The sequence below is a fragment of the Delphinus delphis genome, chromosome 10 (assembly GCF_949987515.2).
Source record: "Delphinus delphis chromosome 10, mDelDel1.2, whole genome shotgun sequence".
Lineage (NCBI taxonomy): Eukaryota > Metazoa > Chordata > Mammalia > Artiodactyla > Delphinidae > Delphinus > Delphinus delphis.
This window is the reverse complement of record NC_082692.2, coordinates 92951362-92970679: the sequence shown is the minus strand read 5'-3', so window position 1 is coordinate 92970679 and position 19318 is coordinate 92951362. Positions and strand designations below refer to the sequence as shown.

Sequence of the window (19318 nt, the reverse complement as noted above, 5' to 3'; positions counted from 1 at the left end):
CGAAGGCCTGAAGCAAATCAAGTGCTGTAGGAATGGAGAGGAATAAAATGAGGAGCATGTTCAAAATATAGAACCTAACAGGACTGAGCAAATGCAGGGGGTGAGAAAGAATCTTCTGGCCTGAATAAGTGTGTGTGTCATGGAGCTGCTGACTAACAGTAGCTAAAGGAAGAACAGGCTTGAGAAAAAAAGACTAAGAATTCGGCAGCAGGCACACCAAGTTTGAGATGGAGAAGGTAGCACATGGAGATGTCCAGCAGGTTGTTTCATCTGTACAGATCTGAGGAAGAGATGGAAACTGGCAAGACAGCATCGTAGAGGTGGCAACTGAAGCTACAGTGGCCGAGAATAGCCAGGAAAGGCACTTAGACTGACAGGACAAGGCAGCTAAGCAGGACTGGTACTTTGCTATGGCAGTCCTAGGAAATTAATACAGACATTAAGTAGATAAAGGGTATTCTGGGCTTATCCTTTAGAGAGCTAACATACTGCAGTAATATATTTTGATTTTGACACATGCAAAATCATAATAATGCCTATAGACCAATTTTTGTAAAGTCTTATTTCAAAAACATCATCCTGTTATAATGCACAGCTGGACACTAGCTCTGCAAAAGTTAATACAATAAATTGATATCACATAATGCTTAACTTCGTGTCTCTTTTGCATTTACTTCTTTAAATAGCGTGGAGCAGATTCAGGATTTTATATTTGTTGTCAAAAGGTATAATGTGTACTCTTTTTCCTGAGGCAAAAGCAATAGTACTTTATAAGGGAAATCACTTAAACAGAAATGGAGATAATAAACAGTAAAAAGCATGAGACATCCCTTCTAATGATACCTACTTCTTCCACAAACACCAGTCATTTCTTACCTATATTATCCTTTTCTTTGCAAGAAATTGAATAGCAGCAAATTTCTCTATCCTGAATAGCAGACAGATTCCTATAAAAAGCAGAATTAAGAAAATAAGTCTGTGCTTAAAACAACTGTCATCTTTTCACTCACTGCTCAATTTTGCTTGTTTTTTGAATTACTATACAGAAGAAATTATTTTACTGATACTAAAATTTTACGGGGACTTCCCAGGTGGCGCAGGGATTAAGAATCCACCTGCCAATGCAGGGGACAAGGGTTCAAGCCCTGTTCTGGGAAGATCCCACATGCCACGGAGCAACTAAGCCCGTGTGCCACAACTACTGAACCCATGTGCCACAACTACTGAAGCCCACACGCCTAGAGCCCGTGCTCCACAACAAGAGAAGCCACTGCAATGAGAAGCCTGTGCACCACAACAAAGAACCAATGCAGCCAAAATTTAATTAATTCATTCATTAAAAAAACAATGTTTAAGGGGAAAAAAAAATTTACGGGTTCACTTTTCTAGTATGTCAAGATTATGTACTCCAAAACGTGACTATGATCATTACTGAATAATACAGCAATGCTAAACAAAGCAGTGAGCAAAACAGTATAATTTAGAACCAAATTATTTTTAAAAAACCATCATTCATTCTTAAGACATACATTTTTTCAATTAGCTGTTTCTCATCCAAGGCATTAGGAAGATCTCTCTTGTTTCCAAGTACTAGCACCTTTAAAAAGAAAAGACACTGAGTAAATTTTACCTAAGAAAATGTCACAGAAGCATACCATATGCATATCTGTAGACATTAAAATCAGGATGTTACATCATGCCATAATTAAAGTATATTTATGTGACTGGTGGCCTATCTCATTCATTTAATCATTCAAATTAGAATTTATTCTAACTCCTACCATGCACATGTCCTTAATTCAATATGTGGCTGCCAACTTCTATTTGAAATATTCTAAGTCTACGGTATACATTCTGCTATTTCTTAATAAATCTTTACCAAGAAGTGAATATGATCTTAACAACCAAGGGTGGAGGAATGAGTTTAAACTATTTTTATCTGTTAGTCATTAATCTAACAGTAAACATGTAAATAAGCCTTTAAAATTCTACACCCATCCTATAAAATATAATGTATAAATATTCTAAGATAATGGATAAGACTGGGGTTCAGAATAAATGCAGTAGCCATAAACTCTGAGAATAAATATCACCATCTGATTGGTAGATGTGCTTTGAAAAACAAGGGAAGTGGAGAGGGGCGTCCCAATCATCGCTCTATCTTCCCCAGGTACATCCATTCTACCTTATGAAAAGCAAAACCTATGAGTACGTATAACGTACTTGATAACATCCTTACTGAGTCAACGTTCTCTAAGAAACTGTATCTTTGACCAATCCTGAGAAAGTACACGCCATGTCTACCTTGTCATCTTGTTAAACACTGGTCAAACCTATTTCTTTCACTTAATACATGCCCCTACCCCCACCCCTAACTCCAAACACGGCGACTGATTCTATTTCTAGGCCCTAGACGCTTAGTTCTCACGAAGGAGAAAGAGCCAAGGACGGAGACAGACAGCCAGGGTCACCAGGAGCTCCCCGGGGAACGCTAAATCACAGGGGTCGGAGAGCCAAAAGCCAAATCTCAGCGCCTGCGGTCAGCCCGTCCTCCCCTCCCCAACTCTTACCCCTCTCTACACTCTTATTTAAGTCACCCCACGTTCTCAACCTGGACCTGTGTGAGTTTTAAAAACTGCATCATGGTCATTTGTGATCAGTTGTCAGTTTGGGGTTGCCTGACATCCTAGCCCTCTTCCTACATTTAAGAAATCTTCCACCTTATGAACCTGCCTCCCAATAAAGCTTCTTGCTTCTGTAGACAACTTCTTTTCCAACCTTCCTTTCTGCTGGAGAATGGACACATAATCTAGGATCAACCAGAACTACAAATGCAGAGTCAGTACTGCAAGAAAGTGGGGATAGAGAATCCATTCTGCTAGGGAAGGGGCATCAACTAAATGACCTTCCAATCGGAGCAACTGTGTCTGGTGTTCAGAAACTGCATGAAGTCACCAGACTTACTCGATGGTGTAAGTCTGGATGTGGTCCTAGCAGCTGCTGAGCCTCCCTTGTTCCAGCCTATTTTCTGAAGATGGTTATGGGCAGCCTTCTCCCAGACTCGGTGAGATACCCAATATCCTTTCAGTAAATTCCTTTCTACTTAAATCAGCTTTCTTTTCTATTGCTTGCAACTAAGAACTCTTACGGTGACCAAGATAAGACTGATTCTCTTACTTACGGTATGTAAAACTAGTTGTTAACATAGAAGAAGAAGAATAGACTTTGAAGTCAGAAAGACATGGAGTCAAAACCTAGCTGTGCCAAAATGCTAATGACCGTGTGATCTTGAGTGAATAACAACTATTACAAAGGAGGGATCACACCATCGACCTCAATACCTTGTGAGGATTAACTGAGACAACATACCGCGAGGATCTGACACTCGTGAACTGGTCATGAGGATAAAGCCTAGTCCTTTCCAGCATCCCTTAGCTCAACAAATGGCACCACCTTCCACCTGACTAAAAGAGCCAGGAACTAGGAACTATCCTTTATATCTTCCCATGTAAAACTACCAAGTCTGGTGGCCACTCTTCCTAAAGATCCTTCCAGTCTATTTCCTTCTCACGACCTTGTCTACGACCACCCTAATCCATGGTACTCTATTTTGCCAAGACAACTTCAATAGCTTCCTAAAACTGTCGTCCTTACAGTCACGCTTCAATCCATTCTTAAAGTGACATCAGAATGATTTAGATGATAAATCTCATCATTTAAAAACATCCAGGGAGGGCTTCCCTGGTGGCGCAGTGGTTGAGAATCCGCCTGCCGATGCAGGGGATGTGGGTTCGTGCCCCGGTCCGGGAAGATCCCACATGCCGCAGAGCTGCTGGGCCCGTGAGCCATGGCCGCTGAGCCTGCGAGTCCAGAGCCTGTGCTCCGCAACGGGAGAGGCCACAACAGCGAGAGGCCCGCGTACCGCAAAAAACAACAACAACAACAAAACACCCAGGGAGCTTCAAGATGGCAGAAGAGTCAGACGCAGAGATCACCTTCCTCCCCACAGATACATCAGAAATACATCTACACGTGAAACTGCTCCTACAGAACACTGACTGAACGCTGGCAGAAGACCTCAGACCTCCCAAAAGGCAAGAAACTCCCCACGTACCTGGGTAGGGTGAAAGAAAAAAGAATAAGCAGAGACAAAGAACCGGGATGAACCTGCACCAGTGGGAGGGAGCTGTGAAGGAGTAAAGGTTTCCACACACTAGGAAGCCCCTTCGTGGGCAGAAGCTGCGGGTGGCACGGGGGGGGGGGGAGCTTCAGAGCCATGGAGGAGAGCGCAGGAACAGGGGTGCGGAGGGCAAAGAAGAGAGATTCCCGCACAGAGGATCGGTGCCGACCGGCACTCACCAGCACGAGAGGCTTGTCTGCTCACCCGCCGGGGCGGGCGGGGCTGGGAGCTGAGGCTCAGGGTCGGAGCACAGGGAGAGGACTGGGGTTGGCTGCGTGAACACAGCCTGAAGGGGGTTAGTGCACCACGGCTAGCCGGGAGGGAGTCCGGGAAAAAGGCTGGAACTGCCTAAGAGGCAAGAGATCATTGTTTCCTGGTGCGCGAGGAGAGGGGATTCAGAGCACCACCTAAATGAGCTCCAGAGACGGGCGCGAGCCGCGGCTAACAGCGCGGACCCCAGAGACAGGCATGAGATGCTAAGGCTGCTGCTGCCGCCACCAAGAAGCCTGTGTGCGAGCACAGGTCACTCTCCACACCTCACCTCACGGGAGCCTGTGCAGCCCGCCACCGCCAGGGTCCCGGCATCCAGGGACAACTTCCCCGGGAGAACGCACGGCGCGCCTCAGGCTGGTGCAACGTCACGCCGGCCTCTGCCGTTGCAGGCTTGCCCCGCATCCGTACCCCTCCCTCCCACCGGCATGAGTGAGCCAGAGTCCCCGAATCAGCTGCTCCTTTTACCCCATCCTGTCTGAGGGAAGAACAGACGCCCTCAGGCGACCTACACACAGAGGCGGGGCCAAATCCAAAACTGAACTCTCAGAGCTGTGCGAACAAAGAGAGAAAGGGAAATCTCTCCCAGCAGCCTCAGGAGCAGCAGATTAAATCTCCACAAACAACTTGATGCACCCTGCATCTGTGGAATGCCTGAACAGACAATGAATCATCCCAAATTGAGGAGGTGGACTTTGGGAGCAATGCTATATATATATTTTTTCCCTTTATCTCTTTTTCTGTGTGTGTATGTATATGCTACTGTGTGTGACTTTCTCTGTATAGCTTTGCTTTTACCATTTGTCCTACGGTTCTGTCTGTCCATTTTTTTTTACTTAAAACATTTTTTTCTTAATAATTATTTTTTATTTTAATGACTATTTTATTTTATTTTATCTTCTTCTTTCTTTCTTTCTTTCTTTTCTCCCTTTTTTCTGAACTGTGTGGAGGACAGGCTCTTGGTGCTCCAGCCAGGTGTCAGGGCTGTGCCTCTGAGGTGGGAGAGCCAAGTTCAGGACACTGGTCCACAAGAGACCTCCCAGCTCCACACAATATCAAATGGTGAATATCTCCCAGAGATCTCCATCTCAACACCAAGACCCAGCTTCACTCAACAACCAGCAAGCTACAGTGCTGGACACCCTATGCCAAACAACTAGCAAGACAGGAACACAACCCCATCCATTAGCAGAGAGGCTGCCTAAAATCATAATAAGGCCACAGATACCCCAAAACACACCACCAGACATGGACCTGCCCACCAGAAAAACAAGATCCTCATCCACCAGAACTCAGGCACCAGTCCCCTCCACCAGGAAGCCTACACAACCCACTGAACCAGCCTTAGCCACTGGGGACAGACACCAAAAACAACGGGAACTACGAACATGAAACCTGCAAAAAGGAGACCCCAAACACAGTAAGATAAGCAAAATGAGAAGACAGGAAAACACACAGCAGATTTAGGAGCCAGGCAAAACCCCACCAGACCTAACAAATGAAGGGGAAATAGGCAGTCTACCTGAAAAAGAATTCAGAATAATGATAGTGAAGATGATCCAAAATCTTGGAAATAGAATGGAGAAAATACAAGAAACGTTTAACAAGGACCTAGAAGAACTAAAGAGCAAACAGAGATGAACAACACAATAAATGAAATTAAAAATTCTCTGGAAGGGATCAATAGCAGAATAACTGAGGCAGAAGAACGGATAAGTGACCTGGAAGATAAAATAGTGGAAATAACTACTGCAGAGCAGAATAAAGAAAAAAGAATGAAAAGAATTGAGGACAGTCTCAGAGACCTCTGGGACAACATTAAACGCACCAACATTGGAATTATAGGGGTCCCAGAAGAAGAAGAGAAAAAGAAAGGGACTGAGAAAATATTTGAAAAGATTATAGTTGAAAACTTCCCTAATATGGGAAAGGAAATAGTTAATCAAGTCCAGGAAGCACAGAGAGTCCCAGACATAATAAATCCAGGGAGAAACATGCCAAGACACATATTATTCAAACTATCAAAAATTAAATACAAAGGACAAATATTAAAAGCAGCAAGGGAAAAAATACAAGTAACACATAAGGGAATCCCCATAAAGTTAACATAAGCTGATCTTTCAGCAGAAACTCTGTAAGCCAGAAGGGAGTGGCAGGACATATTTACAGTGATGAAAGAGAAAAATCTATAAACAAGATTACTCTACCCAACAAGGATCTCATTCAGATTTGACAGAGAAATTAAAGGTTTACAGACAAGCAAAAGCTAAGAGAATTCAGCACCACCAAACCAGCTTTACAACAAATGTTAAAGAAACTTCCCTAGGCAGGAAAAAAAAGACAAGGAAAAGACATACAATAATAAAGCCAGAACACTTAAGAAAATGGTAACAGGAACATACATGTTGATAATTACCTTAAGTGTAAATGGTTAAATGCTCCAACCAAAAGACACAGACTGGCTGAATGCTTACAAAAACAAGACCCGCATATATACTGTCTACAAGAGACCCACTTCACACCTAGGGACACATACAGACTGAAAGTGAGGGGATGGAAAAAGATATTCCATGCAAATGGAAATCAAAAGAAAGCTGGAGCAGCAATTCTCATATCAGACAAAACAGACTTTAAAACACAGACTATTACAAGAGACAAAGAAGGACACTACATAACTATCAAGGGATCAATCCAAGAAGAAGATATAACAATTCTAAATATTTATGCACCCAACATAGTAGCACCTAAATACACAAGGCAAACACTAACAGCCATAAAACGGGATATCGACAGTAACACATTCATAGTAGGGGACTTTAACACCCCACTTTCACCAACGGACAGATCATCCAAAATGAAAATAAATAAGGAACCACAAGCTTTAAATGATACGTTAAACAAGATGGACTTAATTGATATTTATAGGACATTCCATCCAAAAACAACAGAAGACACATTCTTCTCAACTGCTCATGGAACATTCTCCAGGATAGATCACATCTTGGGTCACAAATCAAGCCTTGGTAAATTTAAGAAAATTGAAATCATATCAAGTATCTTTTCCGACCACAACGCTATGAGACTAGATATCAATTACAGGGAAAAATCTGTAAGAAATACAAACATATGGAGGCTACACAACACACTACTTCATAACCAAGAGATCACTGAAGAAATCAAAGAGGAAATCAAAAAATAGCTAGAAACAAATGACAATGAAAACACGACGACCCAAAACCTATGGAATGCAGCAAAAGCAGTTCTAAGAGGGAAGTTTATAGCTATACAAGCCTACCTTAAGAAACAAACAACATCTCAAACAAACAACCTAACCTTACACCTAAAGCAATTAGAGAAAGAAGAACAAAAAACCCCCCAAAGTTAGCAGAAGGAAAGAAATCATAAAGATCAGATCAGAAATAAATGAAAAAGAAATGAAGGAAATGATAGCAAAGATCAATAAAACTAAAAGCTGGTTCTTTGGGAAGATAAACAAAATTGATAAACCATTAGCCAGAATTATCAAGAAAAAAAGGGAGAACACTCAAATCAATAGAATTAGAAATGAAAAAGGAGAAGTAAAAACTGACACTGCAGAAATACAAAGGATCATGAGAGATTACTACAAGCAACAATATGCCAATAAAATGGACAACCTGGAAGAAATGGACAAATTCTTAGAAATGCACAACCTTCCGAGACTGAACCAGGAAGAAAAAGAAAATATGAACAGACCAATCACAGCACTGAAGTTGAAACTGTGCTTAAAAATCTTACAACAAACGAAAGCCCAGGACCAGATAGCTTCACAGGTGAATTCTATCAAACATTTAGAGAGGAGCCAACACCTATCCTTCTCAAACTCTTCCAAAATATAGCAGAGGGAGGAACACTCCCAAACTCATTCTACAAGGCCACCATCACCCTGATACCAAAACCAGACAAAGATGTCACAAAGAAAGAAAACTACAGGCCAATATCACTGATGAACATAGATGCAAAAATCCTCAACAAAATACTAGCAAACAGAATCCAACAGCACATTAAAAGGATCATACAGCATGATCAAGTGGGGTTTATCCCAGGAATACAAGGACTCTTCAATATTCGCAAATCAATCAATGTGATACACCACATTAACAAACTGAAGGAGAAAAACCATATGATCATCTCAATCGATGCAGAGAAAGCTTTTGACAAAATTCAACACCCATTTATGATAAAAACCCTGCAGAAAGTAGGCATAGAGGGAACTTTCCACAACATAATAAAGACCATGTATGACAAACCCACAGCCAACTTCATCCTCAATGGTGAAAACTGAAAGCATTTCCACTAAGATCAGGAACAAGACAAGGTTGCCCACTCTCACCACTATTATTTAACATAGGTTTGGAAGTTTTAGCCACAGCAATCAGAGAAGAAATAAAAGGAATCCAAATCGGAAAAGAGGAAGTAAAGCTGTCACTGTTTGCAGATGACATGACACTATACATAGAGAATCCTAAAGATGCTACCAGAAAACTACTAGAGCTAATCAATGAATTTGGTAAAGTAGCAGGATACAAAATTAATGCACAGAAATCTCTTGCATTCCTATACACTAATGATGAAAAATCTGAAAGGGAAATTAAGAAAACTCTCCCATTTACCACTGCAACAAAAAGAATAAAATACCTAGGAATACCTACCTAAGGAGACAAAAGACCTATATGCAGAAAATTCTAAGACACTGATGAAAGAAATTAATGATGATACAAATAGATGGAGAGATATACCATGTTCTTGGATTGGAAGAAACAACACTGTGAAAATGACTATACTACCCAAAATAATCTACAGATTCAATGCAATCCCTATCAAACTACCAATGGCAGTTTTCACAGAACTAGGACAAAAAAATTCACAATTTGTATGGAAACACAAAAGACCCTGAATAGCCAAAGCAATCTTGAGAAAGAAAAACAGAGCTGGAGGAATCAGGCTCCCTGACTTCAGACTATACTGCAAAGCTACAGTAATCAAGACAGTGTGGTACTGGCACAAAAACAGAAATATAGATCAATGGAACAGGATAGAAAGCCCAGACATAAACCCACACACCTATGGTCACCTTATCTTTGATAAAGGAGACAAGAATATAGAGTGGAGAAAAGACAGCCTCTTCAATCAGTGGTGCTGGGAAAACTGGACAGCTACATGTAAAAGAATGAAATTAGAACACTCCCTAACACCATACACAAAAATAAACTCAAAATGGATTAAAGACCTAAATGTAAGGCCAGACACTGTAAAACTCTTAGAGGAAAACATAGGCAGAACACTCTGTGACATAAATCACAGCAAGATCCTTTTTGACCCACCTCCTAGAGCAATGGAAATAAAACCAAAAATAAACAAATGGGACCTAATGAAACTTAAAAGCTTTTGCACAGCAAAGGAAACCATAAACAAGACGAAAAGACAACCCTCAGAATGGGAGAAAATATTTGCAAATGAAGCACCTGACAAAGGTTAATCTCCAAAACATACAAGCAACTCATGCAGCTCAATATCAAAAAAACAAACAACCCAATCCAAAAATGGGCAGAATACCTAAATAGACATTTCTCCAAAGATATACAGATTGCCAACAAACACATGACAGAATGCTCAACATCATTAATCATGAGAGAAATGCAAATCAAAACTACAATGAGCTATCATCTCACACCGGTCAGAATGTCCCTCATCAAAAAATCTAGAAACAATAAATGCTGGACAGGGTGTGGAGAAAAGGAAACCCTCTTGCACTGTTGGTGGGAATGTAAACTGGTACAGCCAGTATGGAGAACAGTATGGAGGTTCTTTAAAAAACTAAAAACAGAACTACCATCCGACCCAGCAATCCCACTACTGGGCATATACGCTGAGAAAACGATAATTCAAAAAGAGTCATGTACCAAAATGTTCATTGCAGCTCTTTTTACAATAGCCAGGAGGTGGAAGCAACCTAAGTGTCCATCATCGGCTGAATGGATAAAGAAGATGTGGCACATATACACAATGGAATATTACTCAACCATAAAAAGGAACGAAATTGAGTTATTTGTAGTGAGGTGGATGGACCTAGAGACTGTCATACAGAGTGAAGTAAGTCAGAAAGAGAAAAACAAATACCAATGCTAACACATATATACATGGAATCTAAAAAAAGAAAAAAAAATGATCAGAAGAACCTAGGGGCAAGACAGGAATAAGGATGCAGACCTACTAGAGAATGGACTTGAGGATATGGGGAGGGGGAAGGGTAAGCTGGGACAAAGTGAGACAGTGGCATGGACATACATACATACAGTACCAAACGTAAAATAGATAGCTAGAGGGAAGCAGGTGCACAGCACAGGGAGATCAGCTCGGTGCTTTGTGTCCACCTAGAGGGGTGGGATAGGGAGGGTGGGAGGCAGACCCAAGATGGAGGGGATATGGGGATATATGTATAGCTGATTCACTTTGTTATACAGCAGAAACACATCATTGTAAAGCAATTATACTCCAATAAAGATGTTAAAATAAATAAATAAAGAGAAACAAACAGTCCCGCCCCACACAGCCTCTTCTAGTGTCCGGGCCGCCGCAAGCTCGCCACACTCTACCCCACCCTCCTCACTCTGCTCTGTGCTCAAGAAACACTGGCTTCCTCCCAGTGCCCCACCTCCTCCTACCAAAGAGCCTCTGCCTGCAACTCCCTTTTCCTCCAGCTGTCACATCCCTCACATGCCTACACATCCCTCACATCTCAGCTCAAGCAGCACTTCCTCAGGGAATCCTTCCTTCTTCCCTCAAACTACATTAAATCTCCCCTCTAACTTACAACTCAATAGCCCCTTGTACCTCTCCCTTGTAGCACTGATCACAGCCTTATTATTCAAATGATTTCATATCATCTACCTAGCTTCCTACTAAACCATAAGCTCCATGATTGTAGGCAGCATGTTTCTTTTCACTTCTGCTCACTACTATTTCCCCAGGACTAAGCACTGCTCCTACTACATACACTGCAATAAACAGCTGGTTAAGAAATGAATAAACAGCACACTGCACAGTATGTGGCAGATACTCAGTAAATGTAAGCCTTCCACGCTTTAAAACAAAAGACATTTTACTGATTTCAAACACAATAAATAAAAATGTGTAATTATACTTGTAATAATAATTATAAATATTATAATTATATAATGTAAAATTAACCAGTACTCCATACTCACTGGAATTCCTTGTAATTGTGGCTTATCTAGAAGATTATGTAGTTCATTTCGAGAGGCTTCTATCTTTTCACGATCTGCAGCATCTATCATGTAGCTTTACAGAAACATGAAGTGATCTCAATATGTCTCCACCATATTCTTTGATGATCGCAATTAATAGATGTTTTAATTTTCTTAATTTATACTACTGTAACTGTTCATTAAAATAAAGTCCTCGATTTTAAAAGGCTGGCACCCAAAAATACTTTCTAATAGACTGTTCTACAAACTACTATATATAAAATTAGATAAGCAACAAGGATATACTGTATAGCACAGCGAATTATACCCATTATCTTGTAATAACCTATAATGGAATATAATTAAAACTACTGAATCACTATGCTGTATACCTGAAACCAACACAATACTGAAAATCAACTATACTTCAATAAAATAAGTAGATAGGTAGACTGTTCTTAGGGGGCTAATACATGATAGTAAAACATTTATATCCATTAGCTCTTAGCTACATAAAAAGCAAATAAAACTCTCATTCTATTTTTAAAGTCTGATGCTAATGGGATTACACTAAGAAAATATCTAAGAAAGACTGTTATTGCCCAAAGTAAAAATTGAGCCTTTAAAAGTATGAAAACCAGCGTTTTTCCCTTGAAACCTAAACTGACTGCAAGGGGGGAGACGGGGCGGGGGGGGGGGAGAGACGGGGCGGGGGGGGGGAGGGGCGTGGAAGCAGCTTACACAATAGCGTTGACCCCTCTGCAGTACCGTTCCCACATGCTCCGGAAGCGGGGTTGTCCTCCTATGTCCCAAATCTTCAAATCAAGATAGACAGTTCTTAATAAAGATATTTCAAATAACACATTGAAGAAAAAAGCAGCAGAAGGAGGGGACAAAGATCAAGCAGATATGCTCATTTCCACAGTATTAGAGCCAAACTGCTTTTGAAAAACTTGAGGTCAAACAAGCTCTTAATCTGGAAGTTCTTGGGGCCACTTCTAAACTTGAAGCTCATACTTAATATGTTTACATTAGACCTAATAGGTGGTGCTTGAGCAAACATTTAGTTTCTGTGCAATACTTTCTTTGCCTGTTAACCAATAAATTTCCAATATTGAAAATACGTATTTTTTGAAATAGCACTCTTAGAATCTGCATAATCAGCCGTCATCCATATTTGGAGTCCAAGACAGAAAAAAACGGTTCATTCAGAATCTATTTTAGTTGTCTGATTGGGTATATATTAACATCTAATCGTTTTTAGTTATTCTGTACATAACAGAAAACATTCCTACCTAGGTGCTTTTCTTATATAACATTATTTTACCCATATGAAAGCTACTACCCACAGTAATTTCACTATTATGGCTACTCTGTAGGGCTATGTAAAGGTCTGAAGTCATGATATTTATCTTTAGGAGGCTTCCAATTTAGCCATAGACACTGGAAACATGCATGAAGACACACACGAAAAATTAGCAGCTTCATTAGATAAGCTATGGAACGAATTTAGTAAACAGCTTCTGTGAACCACAAGAACTGGGTAAAATGGCCATAAAGTTCAGGCTATAGAAGTAAACTCCCCCCATGAACAGGGAAGCCAAAAATAATACTACTAATAAATTAAAAAACAGTCCAACAGTCCATTATTCAAACCTATGAAACTTATTCTAGAAACAAAATTATGTTAAACTAGTTAACTTTTTACTGTTTTATAGTTTTAATTTTAGGGCTTATTAGCAAAGAAAGGGAAAACTAGTTTACCATATTTGCTACCACAAATATAATACTAAATTACCAACATTATAAACAATTATTATCTTTCAATATAAAATATCATTCATGAAATAATGTAATAATATCACATTCCAAATACTCTGAAGATGGGATTTTTCTTTCCTAGGAACACCTAAATCCCAAATAATACTTCTGCCAACCCATATGTTAAGTTTTTTATGGGCACTTAACAACATTTCAACACACACATTTTGATCTATTAGAGCAAGAAAGAAAAAAACTTGATTTACACACTTTTTTCGAATATGCCCACTCATTAATTAAGAACTGCCAATACTCATGTAAAACGCAAAGAAACAAACAGAAAAATTCCTAGTTTGTATCTGCTAACAATGTAAATCAAGTATGGCAAGAAGCTGACGTACCTTTATTGTCACGTTACCTTTAGTTACTTTCCTCATGTTGAAGCCCACTGTAGGTATCATATCTTCACTGAATTGACCTGACTGAAAGAAAACATTTTTAGACTAATCGTTGTTTATTAAAACATGTAACACTGCAAACCTTTCACATCAACATTACTCTGTACCCATTTTAGCAAATAACTAATTTTTTAGTGACGATAACAATATACCTTAAGAAAACACTCCTAATAGCCATAAATCTTGAAGAGGTGCATTATTTTTTTCATTCAAAGACATAGTCTTCCATTAAAGATACTTCTGAAACTACTATAATTTTTTACATATTTTTAAGTTTAAGAAATACTGTACAACTACATATGAACATTTATTAATTCTTGCACCTATACGTGAATTTTTGCATACAAGGTACAAGTAAATCGGAAGTAAAAGTTCAAAGTTTTCTATTTTTAGGATTGAAATTATTTTGACAATACTGTTAAAATTCACTGTTGCTTTTCTGAGTCAGTCTTTTAACAAGGCTTATAAAATGTTTTCTTCATGAACATGATCCTCCCTTATGTAATCAATTATATTCCCTTTTTGGTTTCTGACTTTCCTGTCAGAGGACTAAAATTAAATATCTTCTAAGAGTATTTATATTTTTAAATTTAAAATGTTCACCCATCTAGGATTTGATTATACAATGCAAGAAAGGCCCTTTTTACAAATGTATAACCTATAATCACCTCACTCCTCATTTAATATTTATGTATTTACTTAGTATTTATTTTTGGCTGTGCTGGGTCCTCTTTGCTGTGCACAGGCTTTCTCTAGTTGCGGCGAGTTGGGGCTACTCTTCGTTGTGGTGCACGGGCTTCTCATTGCAGTGGCTTCTCTTGCTGCGGATAACAGGCTCTAGGTGCGTGGGCTTCAGTAGTTGTGGCACGTGGGCTCAGTAGTTGTGGCTTGGGGGCTCTAGAGCGCAGGCTCAGTAGTTGTGGTGCACAGACCCAGTTGCTCCGCAGCATGTTGGGTCTTCCTGGACCAGGGGTCCAACCCGTGTCCCCTGCAGTGGCAGGCGGATTCCTAACCACTACGCCATCAGGGATGCCCTCACTCCTAATTTAAAAATCCACACTTTCCTAACTAGATTGATGTGATATGCCAAATTCCATATAGAGACAATTCTATATCTGAGTCTTTCATTCTTTTCCATTAGTCTGTTTATTTCTAATTGGAAATAAATTAGGACTACATGAATTACTGTAGCTTATCCTACATATTATTCTATATAGCAGATCAAGAAGTTGGAATGTTCAGGAATGTGTTTCATCTCTCGCATTTGAAATAAACTTTAAAAATTAATAATTCTGTTAAAATACTAACTTCCCTTTATCAACTCTTGATACTTAACCAAGTCTCTCCACCTAGGCACACGGTTTGTCCACTCAAACATTCAAATCCCTTATATCGTTCAGTGAAGTATCATAATTCTCTAACAGGTCTTCCATGTTTCTTGTCATATTCTTTATTTTGACTGCAATTATGAAGTACACCTAATGAGTCACAATTGACACAGATTTTATATATTTACATATTCATATATTTTATTTGCCAAATGTTTATTTCTCAAGTGGTCTCTTATTTATTAGGTACAGCTCGGGATTATGAAATGTATCAACATGGGAGTGATTAAACAAATGGAACTATTTTCAAGGCCCTAACACTGGCCAATTGTTTGCCACACATTCATTCCAAAACTGTCTACAAGTACCAATTGTACCAAGCACAATGAATTCCAATTTTACAAATTAATTTCTTCTACATAACCCCAAAAGTGTTCTACTTTAAAATTTTTTCCCCTCCTGTTCAGTGGAGTTTGGGCTAATCTCAAAAAAATGTGAAAGAGAGAGAGAGAGAGAGAGAGAGAGAGAGAGGAGAAAGAGAGAGAGAGAGAGACAGAGGGAGAGAGACAGAGAGAGACAGAGAGAGAGAGAGAGAAAGAAAGAAAGAAAGGAAGGAAGGAAGGAAGGAAGAAAAGAAAGAAAGAAAAAGAAAGAAAGAAAGAAAGAAAGAAAAAGAAAAGAAAGGACAGAAAGAAGAAAGAGAAAGAAAGAGAGAGAGAGAAAGGAAGAAAGTTAACACAACCATAATCACTACTTTATTTATACATACAGACATTATAATTTTCAGAACTTTCACATATACGATTTATATGTGTGAAGATCTAGTCATGATATCAAAACTACATATATCATAACTAGCCATAACACAAGAACAAAAAATATAACCTGAAAATGGGCAAAGGCAAAACCAAAGGCATAATCTATGAAAGAAATAATAAGATAACTTCATTAAAAACTTCTGCTCTGCAAAAGACAATGCCAAGAGACTCGGAAAACAAGCCACAGAGTAAGAGAAAAATATGTGCAAAAGATACTCTATAAAGGACTGTTATGGGAAATATACAAAGAACTTTTAAAACTCAGCAGTACAAAAACAAACAATCCAATTAAAGTATGAGCCGAAGATCTTAACAGACATCTCATCAACAAAGATATACAGATGGCAAATAAGCATATGAAAAGATGCACCACATCATGTGTCACCACAGAAATGCAAATTAAAACAATGAGATACCACCACAAAGCAATAAGAGTGGCCCAAATCTGGTATTCTTTGGTAACACCAAATGCTGATGAGGATGTAGAGCAAGAGGAACTCTCAGTCATTGCTGATAGGTTTGCAAAATGGTACAGCCACTTTGGAAGACACTTTGACAGTTTCTTACAAAACCAAACATACTCTTACCATACAATCCAACAATGACACTCCTTGGTATTTACCCAAAGAACTTGCAAAGTTAAGTCCACACAAAAACTCACACATTAAATGCTTACAGCATCGTTATTTATAATTGTTAAAACCTGAAAGCAACCAAGATGTCCTTCAATAAGTGAATGGATAGACTGGTATATCCAGACAATGCAGTATTATTCAGTACTAAAAGAAATTAGCTATTAAGCGACAAAAGACATGGAGAAGCCTCAAATGCATATTTAATGAAAGACCCAATGTGGAAAGACTACATGCTGTATGATTCCAACAATATCACATTATGAAAAAGTCAAAACTATGAAAACAGTAAAAATATCAGTGGTTGTCAGGGGCTGGAGAATGAAAAACAATATGGCAGTTCCTCAAAAAATTAAAAATAGAATTACCACATGATCCAGCAATTCCAGTTCATTTGGGTATATACCCAAATGAAAGCAGGAACTTGAAGAAATATTTGTATAACCACGTTCACAGCTGAATTATTCATAATAGCCACAAAGTGGAAGCAACCTGAGTGTCCACCTGCAGATGAGCAGATGAAGTGTGGTCTAGTCCTACGATGCAGTATTTTTCAGCCTTAAAAACCTTATTCATGGACTTGAGCACACGGGGAGGGGGAAGGGTAAGCTGGGACAAAGTGGAAGAGTGGCACTGACACATATACACTACCAAATGTAAAACAGACAGCTAGGGGAAAGCAGCCGCATAGCACAGGGAGATCAGCTCGGTGCTCTGTGACCACCTAGAGGGGTGGGATAGGGAGGGTGGGAGGGAGGCATAAGAGGGAGGGGATATGGAGATATATGTATACGTACTGCTGATTCACTTTGTTATACAGCAGAAACTAACACAACAATGTAAAACAATTATACTCCAATAAAGACATTAAAAAAACCCAACCTTATTCATGCTACACCGTGGATGAACCTTGAAGACATTATGCTAAGGGTAAGGCAGTCCCAAAAAAGACAAATACTTCATGATTCTATTTAAATAAGGAGCCTAGAGTAGTTAAATTCATTAAGACAGAAAATAGAATGGTAGTTGCCAAAGGCTAGAGAAGGGGGAAACAAGGAGTTAATGCTTACTGAGTACACAATTTCAGGTTGGGAAGATCAAAGGTCCTATAGATGGACAGCAGTGATGGTTACACAAAAATGTGAATGTATCTAATAGCACTGTACACCCAAAAATAGTTAAGATGGTAATTTTAACGTTTTGTGTGTTTTACATTTTTTAGAAATGTATGATGTAAAGGGAGGCAATTATCCCTACTACTTTACAGAACAAGAAAGAAATTCCCAAGGTCACATAGCTCAATAGTTGCTAATTACATGTCTTACAGATCGCCATTGTGAACTGTAATAGGCTTTAATTAATATCTGAGGAGAGGTGTGTATGAGATAATGCTTCATTTATTTGGTATATTAGGAAAAGGTGCTATACATAATAAAGCAGCCAGAAATTGTAGCTAAAGTTTCTAGATAACAAAACTTTTAAAAAAGCTTGCACAGAAAGCTTTCTAAAATGAAATACATACTTGGTTAACTTCTCACAGTCTATGGAACATGATTTAATGTGTTCTTGGTGTTTCAGGGTTATTTTATAAATTGTAAAAAGAGAAAACTAGGGACTTTCCTGGCAGTCCCGTGGTTAAGAATCTGCGCTTCCCAGAAATCTCTTGCATTCCTATACACTAATGATGAAAAATCTGAAAGAGAAATTAAGAAAACTCTCCCATTTACCACTGCAACAAAAAGAATAAAATACCTAGGAATAAACCTACCTAAGGAGACAAAAGACCTATATGCAGAAAATTCTAAGACACTGATGAAAGAAATTAAAGATGATACAAACAGATGGAGAGATATACCATGTTCTTGGATTGGAAGAATCAACATTGAAAAATGACTATACTATCCAAAATAATCTACAGATTCAATGCAATCCCTATCAAACTACCAATGGCATTTTTCACAGAACTAGGACAAACAATTTCACAATTTGTATGGAAACACAAAAGACCCCGAATAGTCAAAGCAATCTTGAGAAAGAAAAACAGAGCTGGAGGAAACAGACTCCCTGACTTCAGACTATACTACAAAGCTACAGTAATCGAGACGTGTGGTACTGGCACAAAAACAGAAATATAGATCAATGGAACAGGATAGAAAGCCCAGACATAAACCCATGCACATATGGTCACCTTATCTTTGATAAAGGAGACAAGAATATAGAGTGGAGAAAAGACAGCCTCTTCAATCAGTGGTGCTGGGAAAACTGGACAGCTGCATTTAAAAGAATGAAATTAGAACACTCCCTAACACCATACACAAAAATAAACTCAAAATGGATTAAAGACCTAAATGTAAGGCCAGACACTGTAAAACTCTTAGAGGAAAACATAGGCAGAACACTCTAAGACATAAATCACAGCAAGATTCTTTTTGACCCCCCTCCTAGAGAAATGGAAATAAAAACAAAAATAAACAAATGGGACCTAATGAAACTTCAAAGCTTTTGCACAGCAAAGGAAACCATAAACAAGATGAAAAGACAACCCTCAAATTGGGAGAAAATATTTGAAAACAAAGCAACTGACAAAGGATTAATCTCCAAAATATACAAGCAGCTCAATATCA

The 19318-nt window shown here is 39.0% G+C and overlaps 1 protein-coding gene across 1 annotated transcript in view; it reads right to left on the bottom strand.

The window, feature by feature from the left end:
• The window catches only part of ARL8B (ARF like GTPase 8B), a 67915-nt gene that overhangs the window by 5120 nt on the left and 43477 nt on the right, over window positions 1-19318 (bottom strand). The window contains 5 exon segments of the mRNA XM_060022945.1: window positions 877-947; window positions 1530-1597; window positions 11698-11791; window positions 12439-12512; window positions 13860-13940. Coding sequence (XP_059878928.1) covers window positions 877-947; window positions 1530-1597; window positions 11698-11791; window positions 12439-12512; window positions 13860-13940 — 388 coding nt within the window.